This window comes from Galeopterus variegatus, unplaced genomic scaffold (genome assembly GCF_000696425.1).
Source record: "Galeopterus variegatus unplaced genomic scaffold, G_variegatus-3.0.2 Scaffold5655, whole genome shotgun sequence".
NCBI classification, from domain to species: domain Eukaryota; kingdom Metazoa; phylum Chordata; class Mammalia; order Dermoptera; family Cynocephalidae; genus Galeopterus; species Galeopterus variegatus.
The window spans coordinates 57,204-73,163 of NW_007731766.1; the positions used below are offsets into that span (position 1 = coordinate 57,204).

The 15,960-nt window shown below is 34.7% G+C and overlaps 1 protein-coding gene across 3 annotated transcripts in view; it reads right to left on the reverse strand.

Moving 5' to 3' along the window:
• GMPS (guanine monphosphate synthase) overlaps positions 1–15,960 on the reverse strand; it is a 65,748-nt gene that overhangs the window by 26,321 nt on the left and 23,467 nt on the right. For all 3 annotated transcript variants that reach the window (XR_551775.1, XM_008589784.1, XM_008589785.1), the window contains exons 3-7: positions 14,521–14,635; positions 6,481–6,578; positions 3,482–3,585; positions 540–733; positions 107–272 (exon numbers count right to left, since the gene is read on the reverse strand). Coding sequence is in view for 2 of the 3 variants with exons in the window: in XM_008589784.1 (XP_008588006.1) it covers positions 107–272; positions 540–733; positions 3,482–3,585; positions 6,481–6,578; positions 14,521–14,635 (677 nt within the window). In the remaining variant the exon portion in view is untranslated. The remainder of the gene's footprint in view (positions 1–106; positions 273–539; positions 734–3,481; positions 3,586–6,480; positions 6,579–14,520; positions 14,636–15,960) is intronic.

Below are 15,960 nucleotides of genomic sequence, written 5' to 3' on the forward strand. Positions count from 1 at the left end.
TGAGAAAACTAATTCGTTAGGGCAATATGCTCATTTAAACCACAAGGCTAGATTAGATTAATCAGGGCCTATCACATGAATTAATTTTTCTGGAGTTCATCAATACCTTTGACCTGAATTCCAAGCTTTTTGAGGGCCTCTTCAACAGACTGGCTTTCTCGTTTTCTCATAAAGCCATTATCAATGTGCACAGCAATGACTTGATCTTGGTTCAAAGCACGATTTAGCAAAGCTGTACAAACTGTTGAGTCCACTCCACCACTGAGTAAAACCTACAGAGTAAAAAAAAAATAAAATAAAATAAAACTGAGCAGAATAAGCAAAAAGAAAATAAACACTATCAGCTGAAAGAAATCATTACCTAAAAGCATTGCCTGTATCAAAGGTACATATGGCAACTGAAAAAGCACTCTGGAACAGTGCAATACACAAAGCATGTGTTCACAAAGTCAACATTTAAGGGCTGTACTGAGAAATCCAGCTCTGGGTCCAACATTATTGACATAAATTTGTAAACTTCCAGATGATAAATTGCTTACCAAAACTTTTGACGTGCCTACTCTCTCTTTGATCTCTCTAATGCACTCAAGTTCTCTGTTCTGCACAGTGAAGTTCCCACTGCACCCAGCTATATCATAAAGGAAATTCTTCAGTATTATTTTCCCATTTTCTGTAAGGCCAACTTCAGGGTGGAATTGTACTCCATATAATTTTTTAGATTCATTTGCAATACCTTTGTAGAGAAAATAATCACAAATTAAATTCTTTTCATGTTGGAAAGACTCAACCAATACCCACAATTAATTCCTCACAATTGCTTTCTCCATAAATATTAAAATTGATACAGTTTAATGGATTTTTTAGCTACAGAGAAAGACAATACATAACACAAATAAAAACTACATTGTCATAGTCTTTCTTTATAAAAGTCTTCCTTGATAATAGGAACTAATAAGCTATAAAACAGTACAATAAATCTACACAGAGATTTCACAGTATCCTCACTTCTTCACCCAAGTAACTTCAATTATCTTGTCTATTTAATGCAACAATAACTCATTTTGGTTCTTGGTCCCACATGGCTTTCACATACAATGTGCAGATACCTATTTCCTAGGTTAAAAGAATCTCATATCAGACTAGTCAAAATATTCTAAATGTTTCTTTTTTGGATACTATTAACCACAAATATAACTTCACCTACTTAATAATTTGTCAGAAACACATAAGTCATCTACTACGCAGCAGATGTTAGGCTAGACAGATATTTTACATGTGCATATATCACCCCTTTATCTCAAAGCCATATCAAGAAACTTGCCGGAACTCTCAGCTAATTAAGTAACGAAATCAGGCCTGGCAGACTCCCAAACTCATTCTCATTCTACTACACCAGGGCACCTCAACCTTTCTTTATATTTGGCTCTCTTGGTTCAATTATAACTTCACTGGCTGCTCCTTCTGAATCTTTCTTAGTTCCTTCCCATCTTGCTCATCTCTACACATTCAAGTCACTCAGTGCTCAGTTTAAATTTCTTCTCTATACATTGTGAGAGGTCTCATACTGTCATACCTTAAAATTCCACCCATATGCTGGTAAACTCCCAAATTTATACCTCCAACAAAATTTTCTCCTCTAAAGTCCAGACTCATATACAATTGCTTACTTGACACCTTCATTTTGATGTTTAATAAGGCATCATGAATTTAATATGCAAACCTAAACTGAGGTCTTTCTCATCAGGTAAATATAAACTTCACCCTTCTGGTCACTCAGGCCCCAAAACTTAGGAGTTAAATTCAATTCTATTCTCTCTTCCCAACTCTGCACCCAATCCAACAGCAAATCCTTTGTATCTCCCTTCAAATCAGAATCCAATCACTCCTGATTATTTCCACCTCTACCTCCCTAGTCCAGACAACACTGTCTCTCTCCTGAGTACTACAACAAATTCCTAGCTGGTCTTCCTGATTATTTTTTTTGACTCTGTCCCTTTTCACGTCACTGTAACCTAATCCTGAAATTAGATCACATATCTTTTGTTCAAAACCTCGCCTCACTATGAGTAAAGCCAAAGTTTTGCAGTGGCTCAAAGGTCCTGTGTTCTTACCCCCAACTATCTCTCTAACTTCATCTTCTCCCGCTCTCTCCCATGTTTACTCTGCTTCAACCATGTGGTCTCCTTGCTGCTCCTCAAATACAGTCCCATCCCAGGACCTCTGCACTGCTATTTCCTCTTCCCCCAAATATCCAGAGATCAGCAGCCACTTTCTCGAGGTCCAATGCCATGTTATAGGAATACATTCCCTGAATATCCTATATAAAATTGTAACAACCCTAATTATACACATTCTGCAACATGCTCTCTCCCCTCCGCTTATTTTTTCAATGTAAACACTAACATAGTCTGTATTTGTGTATTATCTATCCTTGATGCCCCCCATGAACAGAGATTTTGCCTATTTAGTTCATTACTGTATCCTTGACACCTAGAATTGTGCCTGATACATAATAGGTACTCAAATATTTGCTGAATAAATAAGACATTGGCCCATCTATTACTGTGGGCCATCTTTTACTTCTTTTATATAAAGTAAAAACCTTTCAGTATAAAAACCATTCTTAATTCCTGTGCTAATGTATTAGTCTGTTAAGTAACTGCTGGCAGATTACTTGATTCAACTTATCCATGACAATTTTTTTTTTTCCAACTTATTTAGGTGTGATCTCTCAAAAAAAAAAAAAGGCTTTCTTGATAAACCCACTTTTTCCTTTTACTGATTTTTCAAGACCATTAGTGATTATTTACATTACAGTTATTCAGGCAAACAAGTCAAAACCTTAAATTTCCAGAAAATTAATTCCTCTTCTTCAAAAAAGTAGAGAACAAAAACGATTTACAGGATCTGTCATCAAACTTTCTGCAAAGGGCCAGATAGTTAATATTTTAAGCTTTGTGTAACATATACAGTCCCCAGGTTTTATAACAACCCTTTAATGATGTAAAAATCATTCTTAGCTCCGGGACATACAAAATCAGGCTACAGGCTGGATGTGACCCACAACCCTGATGCCAACTCTGGTTCAGAGAAATGTCATAAGTGCTGATGTTTTATGGACGTACAGCACACATGCCTAAGTATACCTAAGAAAGGCATCAAAAAACAGGCAACTATGAATATGGTATAATAAGAAGATGGACAGTTCTAAAATTTTTTCTCAGTTATAAAAGTGTAGTGTTCTTTATTTGAAAAGCTTATATTAGAATGCGCATTTTAAAAAGTATTTCAAAGCAAACCAGTAAGTGACTTCTAGCTAATCCTTTTAATATTAAATTCCCTTCATTAGTTAATAATTGATCATACCACATTTACAATATCTTTAAAAAATAAGAAAAATCGAAGCATACCTCACAGAAACGTATGTTTACTCTTCAAATAAATTTTTTAATGAAATCTGCAAAATTTTTAGAATTTTCACCTGCTACAATGTTCCCAGAACGCGCCACAACCTTGAATCCATCAGCTACTTTGTCTACACTATCTCCATGTGTAAGCAAAACAATTTCTTCCTTCTGAAGACCCCTAAACACATAAAAAATAAAATGCAACACACAAATATCTTAGTTAAAAACATGACGAATGGGTTCTTTTGCTTTAGAAATTACAAGCTTGTCATATGTATAGATTAAGAAAATAGAAAAAAGTATTTAATAGTGCAATACTGTTACAATTTAAATTCTTTCCATTATAAATAAAGCCTACGAAAAAAATATTAAATCTCAAAACAGGCAACTATGGCTGGCCGGTTTCCTCAATTGGTTAGAGTGTGGTGCTGATATCAAAACACCAAGGTCCAAGGTTCAATCCCTCTACCAGCCATCCGCCCCTGCCACCCTGCAAAATAAAATTTAAAAAAAGGCAATTTGTAAAAGTTGAAAACTCAAATAAATAAATATATGAAATTGGTAGTATAACCACACACACAAAAAGAATAATTTCAAGATTATGAAACAATAATGTCAACATTATATTTCTATTGGGATTTATCTTAAGAACAGAGATATTTCAAAGACTGTAACGCTTCAGTTGGTAGTCTTATGTCAGTAGTAATAGTACTAATACTGATATTATTCTGCAGCTATATTATAGTACAGATATGTAGTATGTGTACTGTAGGTTAAAACAAATAAAAATCAGTGTAATTAGTAGTTTTTCAGCTTAAAAGTAAGGAGATACGAAATCAAAACAGTTACATCAAAAACCTATAATCTTTCATTTTAATTGGAAATAACGGTATACAATAGACATTTTGTTTTCTCTTTCTAAAAGAATACATATTATCTAACTCTGTTAACTGAAAAGTCCTAGAAATGATGACAACTCAGTAGCAATGTGGACTTCTAGTGCCAAACAAATTAATGACATTTAATTAGAAAGGGGAAGAGAAGGGAGAGGTATTATAGGTTAAAAGAGACTTAAGTAACATTAATCAAACGTTATGTGTGGACTTTCTCTGGACCATGATTCAAACACTACAACCATAGAAAGATACTGTTTACATTAAGGGAAAAATCTGAATGAGGACATTAAATAATATTAAGACCTAAAAACGTAAATTAAAAATAAAGCAAGAAGGTAAAGTACATTAATGACAAAAAGGTGTTTTGGGGTTTTGTTGTTGTTTAGGAATAGTGTAGGAAGGCCAGCCCGTGGCTCACTTGGGAGACTGTGGTGCTGATAACACCAAGGCCATGGGTTCGGATCCCTATATAGGAATGGCCATTTAGCTCACTTGGGAGAGCATGGTGCTGACAACACCAAGTCAAGGGTTAAGATCCCCTTACCGGTTGTCTGTAAAAAAAAAAAAAAAGGAATAGTGTAGGAAGGCCAGCCCGTGGCTCACTTGGGAGACTGTGGTGCTGATAACACCAAGGCCATAGGTTCGGATCCCTATATAGGAATGGCCATTTAGCTCACTTGGGAGAGCATGGTGCTGACAACACCAAGTCAAGGGTTAAGATCCCCTTACCGGTTGTCTGTAAAAAAAAAAAAAAAGGAATAGTGTAGGATATGACGGACTCCCAGTATTTCAAAACTAGATAAGACAGAAAGAAAAATGTTAAATCTTAACCATATCTTTCTGTTTAATGCCTCTTGTATCACAAACAAGACCCCTGAAGCAGTTCTCAAGACTAGTCACTTGAAATAAGGGTGAATGTAAGTAGCAACGCCTCTCCATTACAAAGCAGAGCAAGCACTGGATTCCAAACACATTTTGGCAAGAGCAACCTTGGCATTATTAATCTTCCTTTGAAAAACAGGAATCTTTGAAAACAGACCTATTTATTTTTGCCCTTCCTCATTACTATAAAGAGTCAGCCACTGACAGTTTTGTGTAAAGCTAGGATTATATCTCTATTTCAGATAAAAATAAGTTCATGACTTGAATTTTAAAATTTCTGATCTGTCCAATTTGGAACAAACTATTCATTAAGAATTAATTTCGGCACAAGACAATGTAGCCTTTAAGAATATACATTAATAAACAAAATAAACCTATAAAAATCAGCACAGTTAAAAGAAATGAAGAAATGATATTAAAAAGTAACTTCACATGCTCACTAACTGCATTTTACAGATTTAATACAGTAAAAGGGAAATGTCGTTCTAAAATAAAACTGAAATGTAGGTCAAAAAAAAAAAAAGTGAAGAACACTACTAATAGTCCACCAAATGGGCTTTACACAAAGCATGGAAAAGTCCCAAAGAGAGATCAAGTGACTAAAACATTAGTTTTCTGGTCTTTCAGAACACATAATGAAAACTCTGGAGATTTTTTTTTTCTTTAAGCAAAGCAGAAGATCAATGATTCTAGGAAGTTAGTGAATAGCTTATCGTCAATTTTTAAACAGATTAGAGCTACAGCATTTTTATCACCTACAACAAAATCAAATAACATATTGACTGTATTAAAAAGACCGTATGCTAAGGCACAGTTCTGCCTCAGTGTAGAGAAGTGAGGAGGAACACATCTTTAGTAATGAGTCCAGCAAACGGATGGCCTGCTAACTTCCTAGCAAGAAAGTGGTGGTGAAAGAGGCATGTACATGCACATAGTAGACACATGACAATTTAAGACATCTATGTGCCACACCTGGCACACTAATGTATACAATTATACTCCAAAGAGCGAAAAAGGAAAACTACAAATGTTGGCATAATAGGCAATTCTAAATAGGGTTCCAAGACTGCACAGGTGCTTTCAAGTTATTTCCTTAATGCCTTCCTTATTCCTAATTAGCATCACCACCATCTTCTGCTGTCTTGATTCTCATCTGGAAGGCAAATATGATCATTACACCTGTGGCCACTACTATGGCGCTAATCTTGTTTATGAATTATAAAACTTCCAATTTTGAAAAATAACAGTACCAACTTCAATCTACTACAGTTCTTATTCATCTAAAAATTTAATACCTGAATAAAGAGCATGTATTATCCACACTAATGCTGAAGACTCCATCTTCTCTAACACTTTTTTTGTGTACAGTACCTCCAAATACCTTATTCATCATCTGTTCAAAGAGAAAATAAATTGATGTTAATATAAACAAAAACAAAAATACCTAGTCATTTTGTTATGCTAGTTTAATAATTCATATTACTTATTTTTAGAAAACCGATTATGTTTATACCCCCAAAATAATAATTTAAATTTACTTAAATCAATTAATAAATGTAAATAACTTGGTATCAAATATGTATAATTACACAGTTATTAAGAGGTATGATTATAAAACAAAATTAGATTAGAAATTTGATCTAAGGTTAATTTCTGTTAAACACTGGCAAACTTTCCATTTAGTTTACTTAATTAATTCATCTGTTAAAAATGAGATTAATACTTATGTCCAAGTTTAATTTAAAAGCATTTAAAAGGTACTTTGGGTTGAGCTTAGAAAAAGTTAGAGCAGACAGCTCTAGAGCAGAACAACTGTGGTACCAAAACAAGAATCTAGACAGGTAAAAAAATTCCTCCAAGCTATTTATACCCTCAAAGGAACAGTCTGAAAGCATGCAGAAGGCTGTGCTGTAGAGATGGGATAAACAAGAAAATATGGATTAAACTTATCTGTTCAAATCCCATATGCTGGTATACTTTGTTAATCAATCCTCTTTACTTAATTTTTCATTTACATATGCCCCAAATCCTCCCACATCAGATAAATACACACAAGATTTTTGTAGACATTAAATCTGCATTAATATAATACTCATCTTAGTATGTTTGTTCCATAACAGGTGTCATAAGACATCTGCCATAACAATGTATGATGCAAACCCTGACAGAAAAACAGGCAGAGGGCTAAATAACTGTTCATTCTTATAATTCAGTAACATATTCTTCAAAACCATTAGCAAATAAAGGTTTGGGTTAAGTCCAGCATTAAAAAAAAAAAAAACTTGTTAATCTTTGTGTAATACAATATTTCCCAAACTGCAGACTCAGATATAAAACTTTTTTTGAAGCACATTAACTAACATGGAATTTAGGAAACACTGTTGCAGTCTATCTAATCAGTCCCCTTGCCTCTAGTCTTGCCCATCTTCCAGTCTATATTTTTGAGATCTATCAAAGATAGCTACTAAAATGTAAATATGATTGTGTTAGTTCTCTTCATTGGCTCTCTAGCATCTACAGCAGGCGTTGATAAACTATTGCTAAAGGCCAGAGAGTAAATATTTTAGCCTTTGCAGGCCCTACTGTGTCTGTAGCAACTACTCAACTCTTGTCATCATGACCCAAAAGCAGTCACAGATAGAACTTAAAAGCACAAATGTGACTGTGTTCCAAGAAAACTTTATTTATGGACACTGAAATTTGAATTTCATTTCATTTTCTTTTTTTGTGTGTGTATGTCACAAAATATAACCCTTTAAAAAGGTTTTTTCCCCAGCCACTTAAAAATGTAAAAATCATTCTCTGCATGCAGATACAAAAACAGGCAATGAGCCAGATTTGGCCTACAGGCTGTAGTTTGCCAACCACTGGTATACAAGATAAAATCCAACTCCCTTCTATCAAACACAAGACTTTTCATTACATGGTCCTTGTCTAATTTTTGGTCTCACCAGTCGTCTTCCCCTCATTCCCCACTCCAGCCATTCAAACTAGTGTAACTGTCAAAACAGACCATGTTCTCTCCCCTATGTCTGCACATCTCTTTATAGCCCTAGGTGCCTAGCAAAGCATGTGGCCCAGAGCAGCTATTCAAATTTGTTGAATGAAAAATAAATGCTTTCTTCTTTCTTCTCAAAGAACCTGTGTACTCTGCATTCCCTAATTTGCAATTCATAATTCAAAGACAGATGAAAGATCAAGATAACCAAAGCTGTTGGAACTCTACAGGATTTAAGAGTCTGAAGGGCTTATGGTAAAATTTAAAGCTATCTCACCTGCTTGGAAGACACTTAAAGTTACTTAAGGTTGAAGGTACAAGGTGTTCAGCAATCAGCTAAGAGTGTATTTGGGGAAGAAGGGGATAACTATGTATAAAACAATTTACTTTCTTGTTAAATTTTTATTTTAATATTCTACCTTGACTTCAGGAAATGGTTTTCAGTATGTATTCCTGATAACACCAAGATCCTAACTGCCTCAAAGAAACCCATATAGTACTCCAGTTCTATCACCCAAACAAATCAGCTCTTCTTTTATCTGTCTCAAATTTTACAATAAGTTTAGACTGGGAAGGGTGAAAGGGAAGAAAATTCTGCCAATAAAAATAACTTGACAAAACTTTGTGGGAATATGTAAAGAAGCCAAGTGAAATTATAAAGAGTGAAGAGACAAGCCACAATCTAGAATGGAACCTGTAATATATGTAACTGGCAAAAGTTTAGAATCCAGCAAATATTAAGAATTCTAACAACACAATAAAAAAGATGAATCAATAGAAAAATGGGCAAAAATCATGAACAAGCTTTTAGAGTAAAGCAGATACAAATGGCAAAAAAAAACCCATACAAATCTTACAACAATAAGGAAAATGAACATTAAGACTATGTTGGGAAAATAGAATAGTTTGGTCAGGACCCCCGCCTAGGGTCCAGCTGGGTGTGGTTTTAGCACATCCTTTGTAAGTAAATTGAGTGCCTGTGTAGAGTTTATGCGCATGTGAGCCAATGTATCTTTTTAGTCTTGCTGCTATTCTTGTGTTCTTCAGAGAGAGAGAGAGAGAGAGAGAGAGAGAGAGAGAGAGAGAGGAGTTTTAGTGAAGCAGGCAGGCATCTGCCCACGCAGCCATGCTTTCCAACCTATGGCTCCAAGGACCTTTTGGCCAGTTACCTAGCTCACAGACCTGCGTGAAGGGGTCTGGTGACCCAGTCTGGCGTGTGAGGGGCCTGGGGACCCAGCCTGGCATATAAAGGGTTTCTGACCCTGTCTGTGAATGTGCTTGAGGGGTCTGTGGGCTCCAGACCCAGCCTTAGCAATTGGCCCAGTCGATGCAGGATTACTGGCAGGTAAAAGAACCTGACAACTGGCGTGGTCGCTTCGCTTTACAATTGGCATCATGAACAGGATTAAGAGTGCTACAACTGGTAATGATAACAGGATTCTGACATTAGCCGTTGCCACACAGACTAAAATACGATCCCATCTAATATCTCCCCAGATATACAAATATGTGTGTGTGTATGTGTATATATATACATATATATATATATACACACACAATATATATTAGCAAATAATATATATACACAGTGTATACACACACACACACACACACACACACACACACAAAATCTGACCATGTCAAGGGGTGGCAGGGATATAAAGCACAAGATATTTTTATACACTGCTGTTGGAATGTAAATTGAGGGAAAAAATATCATTACTTAGTGAAGCTGAAAATGCACATAATGATCCAGCATTCTATTCCAGGTAACCCTTGAGAAATTTTGTATATGTACAACGCCAAAAGTCAATTACAAAAGTATTCATAGCCGTATTGTCTGTAATAGCAAAAAACTGGAAAAAGACTAGCAACACCAACATTAGAATGTAGAAATAACTTGTGCAATATTCAAACAACAAATTCAATAGCGAAAATAAATAACTCTCAATTAAATGTATTAACATACATAAATCTCAAAACCAAAGCTGAAAATAATACAGGCAGTATAATTTCATTTATATAAAGGTCAATGGGCAAAACTAAATAATATATTATTTAGGGATATTAACACATACATAAAGCTAAAAAGAAAGGGAGTAAAAAATAAAATTTAGGAGAAATGGTTACCTCTGATAGGAAGAGAGAGGAAAATGAACGGGGAAAGGTATAAAGGGAGTTTCAAAAGTTCTACCAATATTCTATTTTGTTACAGTGGGTGGGGCGTAAGTTAGTAACAGAAAGGGAGCAAGGGGCAGGACAGATGTTTTCTTCTAAGGCAAAGCATTACCAGGAAGCAATCAGAGAGACTCTGACAGGAGAGCCCAATTAATGAGAAAAGATGGTACACAAGACATTGAAATTACTAAAATTTCAGAATGTCATGGGAGGCAAAGGTATACACTTTGGTGCTAAAATTACCCAACATAATCACTAAAAAGTGCAGTCCTTTACACACAGCAGATTAACTAGATGGCATCACCTACATAAATATTTTATGAAAGGACAATTTCTGCCCAAAGGACTAAGGTCAACTTATTGTTAGCCTACTTTAAAAGTTCATAAAAGTTCAGATGATAATAAAGACAAAAATTTTTTATGCATTTAACATCAGTAGGCTTGGCTCTGGCTATCATTAGATACCCTCAGTAACTGAAAGAAAAATGTGGCCTTATAATTATATTGGGATCTGACACACTGAGGAAATACTAAGCCTCTGTTTCTTAAATTAAAGGAGCATTTTTCAGATCTATTTCACTGTAAGTAGGTTCTAAAAATATATCTTGTGAGACTCTTCCTTATGGAATGTTATAATGCCTTTCAATATACTAGCAACCACTTAACTGTAGGTTGTGCTCTATGATTAACGTTGACTACTCTGGCAAGGGAGATCAATAAATTATGTAAATATATTACATCATGAGACAAAGGTACATTTAAGACAAAGACAGCCAATTTCCAATATTCAACTCCATTAGAATATAGGCTCTTCTATGACTACAAGATGGAAAAATCCTTTCTAAGTCAAATTCATAGTCACCATTTAGGCTTCTCAGAGAACACTGAAAGGGGAAAAAGAGCCTTTCACTATAAAATTCTTGCTGCCTGCAGAAGAAAATATCTTGTAGATTTTGTACTTCACATATTCTTAGTGACCTGTATTTCCTCTAAATCAAAGCAGAAAACTATAATAAACAATCAGAAGAAACCAAATCTGGTACAGTTATTTAACTGATCAGCTTCTTTCTAACATTCTGCTCTTATATCAAGAATAGAAATAATATAAACATTCAACATTCTCATGTGAACACTGATTTATATTTTCTTCCTTCACTGAAAGCTCCAGAGCTGGCTAAAAGAAAATGTATCAATCTGGTCACTTTCTACTTTTTAAACAGCTTCCCTTTGTGCAATATTCATATTAAAGCACAACAATTTCAATCAGATGATTAAAACACACACACACACCCTCTATTTTGCCCAATTACTAAAATTTCAAATTATCTTCAATCCAAGGACTCACCTGAGTCACTGGGAGAAATAAATACATCTTTATTAAACCATACATGCAAAAAACTGAAAATTAACAGGTAATTCTCAATCAATTAGGGAGAATCAGAATATCATAAGAAAATTAAAAACTTGATCCTTTAATTAACAACAATTCCATTTTGGTCTATTAGGGTCTCACAATTAGATTAATTCCACTTCTATTCTATTCCTTCCCTTTCACTTTAGTATGTACTAATGCCAAAAGGCAGCAAAAGGGAAAAGAGCTAAAGACAATTCACAAACTGAACAAATTAATCCATAGACATCTATATCTGTTTGGCTGTTCTTACCATAACAGAAAATTTTGTTAAAAACAACAACAACAAAAGTACTTTGCTTCTGACACTAGAAAAGGCAAAATACCATAACCTATTAACTAATATATTATTATTCAGGAATCGTTTCCTAGCTAATTCAATTTTCAGATGATCTAGTTAAATAAAAAACATTGTTAAAAATTATCTCAATTCTGTAATCATTTTGCTTACAACCACCAGATGTTTTCTTAAATGTATCTATTTATATTCCTACCTCCTTAGTAAATAGATCTTACTGAATTACATCATTCTTTGAATAAGTGAGAATTTAGCATGTTATTAGCTCAGTATTATCCTTCCATCATCTTATGTTTTCTTAAATGTATCTATTTATATTCCTACCTCCTTAGTAAATAGATCTTACTGAATTACACCATTCTTTGAATAAGTGAGAATTTAGCATGTTATTAGCTCAGTATTATCCTTCCATCATCTTATTCAATAATGACATTCTACTTATCTGTTGAACCTATACTACTTAAACTTAAAGTTAGCTAGAATGGCCAAAATCCAGAACACTGACACCACCAAACGCTTGTGAGGATGTGGAGCAACAAGAACTCTCTCATTCACTGCCGGTGGGAATGAAAAATGGTACAGCCACTTCGGGAGAAAATGAGACAGTTTCTTACAAAACTAAACATACTCTTTTCACATGATCCAGTGATCGCTCTCTTTAGAATTTATCCAAAGGAGCTGAAATCTTATGTCCACACAAAAACCTACATACAAATGTTTAGAGCAACTTTATTCATAACTGCCAAAACAAAGAAGCAACCAAAATGTCCTTTAGTAAATGAATGAATAAACTGTGGGACATACCTTGAAATCTTATGTCCACACAAAAACCTACATACAAATGTTTAGAGCAACTTTATTCATAACTGTCAAAACAAAGAAGCAACCAAAATGTCCTTTAGTAAATGAATGAATAAACTGTGGGACATACCTACAATGGAATATTTTTCAGTGTTAAAAAGAAATGAGCTATGAAACCATGAAAAGACATGGAGGAACTTAAATGCATATTACTAAGTGAAAGAAGCCAGTATGAAAGGCTACATATTTCATGATTCCAACTATATGGAGACAGTAAAAAAGATCATCAGTTGCCAGGGGTTGGGAGGAGGAAAGGATACACAGGCTGAGTACAGAAGATTTTTAGGGCAGTGAAGATACTATGTATGATACTATGTAAATGGTGGATTCATGTCATTATACATTTGTCCAAATGCATAGAATGAACAACACCAGGTGTGAACCCTAATGTAAACTATGGACTCTGGGTGATAATGATGTGTCAATATAGTTTCACTGACTGTAACATAGGTACCACTTTGGTGTGGGATGTCAGTAATAGGAAAGGCTATGCACGTGTCGGGGCTGGGAGTCTGTGTGATATGTTTCTTCCTCTCAACTTTCCTGTGAACCTAAAACTGCTCTAAAAAAATTAAGTCTTTAAAATAAAATAGAAAAAGTAAAACAAAAAAGGTATCAAAGCAGCCAAAATAGATTTATGAACGTTAACTCTTAGAAGAGTCTCTGAAGACCTAACACGTCCCTATTTATTCTTGCTTTTGATTCACTACCAAGGTACATATATTTATTAACTAACATTACAGTGGAGACACCTGACAGACACTATCTTAACCAAATGATCAAAGTTAACATCACCAATCACGGCACGAATCAACATTGTGTGACTCCTGATGAGAAGCCCCTAAAAGAACACAGCATCACTTCTGTTGGCACTGCCAAAAACGCATAACCTGAACCTAACAATGAGGAAACATCAGATAAACCAAAATTGAAAGACAGTCTACAAAGTAACTGGCATGTACTTTTTACAAAAACTGTCAAGGTCAAAAAAGAGAAGGAAAGACCAAGGAACTGTTTCAGACTGAAGGAATCTAAAGAGATATGACAACTTAATACAGCATATGGTCCTAGATTGGATCCATGACCTATCAGGAACATTAATGAGACAAACTCTGAAATGTGAATGGAGTTTGTGGATAAGATGTTAAAACTAAATCAGTTAACTTCCTGACTTTCACAGTTGTACTGTGGTTATGCAGAAAAGTGTCCTAGTCCTCAGGAAATACAAGGCATTACATATGCAACTTACTCTCAAATGGTTCAAAAATGTCAGCAAATGAAGAATTGGATAAAAATATACAGGTGCTCTGTGTACTACTTCTGCAGCTTTTATGTAAATTTGCATAATTTTTTTAAAAATGGAGTGTTCTGTTACATGAAGTACTACAGTTTCTTTTCAGAAAATAGATTCCCCTATCACGTCAGTTCTGCCATTTTTGTGTAGCAATTCATACTCAGTTGTAATATGCACAAATTCTCTCATCCAACTAAGTATCCTAAATATCCTAAAGAGAGAAAATACTAATACAGTATGAGTAACAAACAGAATAAAATATAAGTAAACTCTCAAAGCAAATTTATGGAAGTACCTGCATGCCGTAGCAAATTCCAAGAACAGGCTTGCCAATAGTGAATATTGCTGGATCAAACCAGGGAGCATCTTCTGCATACACAGAATTGGGCCCTCCAGAGATGATAATAGCACTGTGGATTAAAGGAAGAGAGTCAGTGAAGAATCTCTAACTGCTAATTTTTACACAAAGCCTATGCTCTCTCTCCCTTGTACCCTGAGAAAGACAATACAGATTGAGATTTTATGTTTTTGGTACATTGTAGCAGATCCAGATTATATTACAGCTAATGAATGTTGTCCTACACAGCTTAATTATTTTTACTATACTTTATTGCGATGTTTATAAGTCTATCAATTCAGCATTCACTTGTTAATAAGCACAAATTTCCGAATATAAAAATACCAATGTTTTTATCTGTAAAGCATGAATTTGTTTGATTGTTTCATCAGTGGAGGAAGTAAATGAGAATTCTGAAGGGAGTTGGAGAAAACATGTCTTCTGAGAGCCTATCAGTTCACAAAAGAATTGACAATATTATAAAGACTCTGGATGGCTCAGAGCAAACTACTCTACAACAAGACCTGCAGAATATGAAATATGGATTACCTAACTTTCCCTGTTCAAAACCCGCCCAACATCCCCAACAATTTTCCCTGAGATTCAAGAGAGCAATCAAACACCAATTTTGCCCCAGATGCCTTGCTCTCAGAACTCAGGCCAGTACTGTAATTGAGCTACATTACAGTTTGCAGAGCATTCCATGGGTTAACCTGGGACTTGAACTACTATTATATAAAGGGGAACTACAAACTATGTTGTTCACCTGGCCACTGACACAACTAATTTGGCCCTCAGCATTCACTGAAAAAAACTTAAAACATTTTAATTTAGGAATTTCACATAAAAATTCAGACTTCTGTATTTTCTTGAAGAAAAAAGAAAAAAACTTGGCAGCACTGGGCACTCACTCCCACATGGCTACAGAGAGAGGCTTGTACCTTCAGACTGCACATGTTCTCCAGTTTGCTTAACATGCTCACTCACACAATAAGGCATACTTATGCCCTTTACTCAGTTTAAGGTACCCTCAAACTCATTTTAAGTTTGAAACTGCAGATAAATCTGTTTTATATTTCAAAGCAAAATACTTTCCAATACCTAACTAAAATGTACTTACAAAATAAATTTATGTTACAATTTACTTTTTAATTAGTGGCTGCCTGCCATGTAAAAATATATATAAAATATATTGCTAGGCTTATAATATGTCCAGAAGAATAATGAAACAAAAGTCAAATTCACAAAAACCACTCAGCAAGTTAGGGAATTTAAAAAAAAAAATCAATAATTTTAGTGAGCTCAAAAGCACCATTTGAACTTTGTATGGGTAACATGAGACATGGTATTCAATGTCTGTTTGCCTATCTCCAGCAAAAGAGAGATGGAAGACAACCT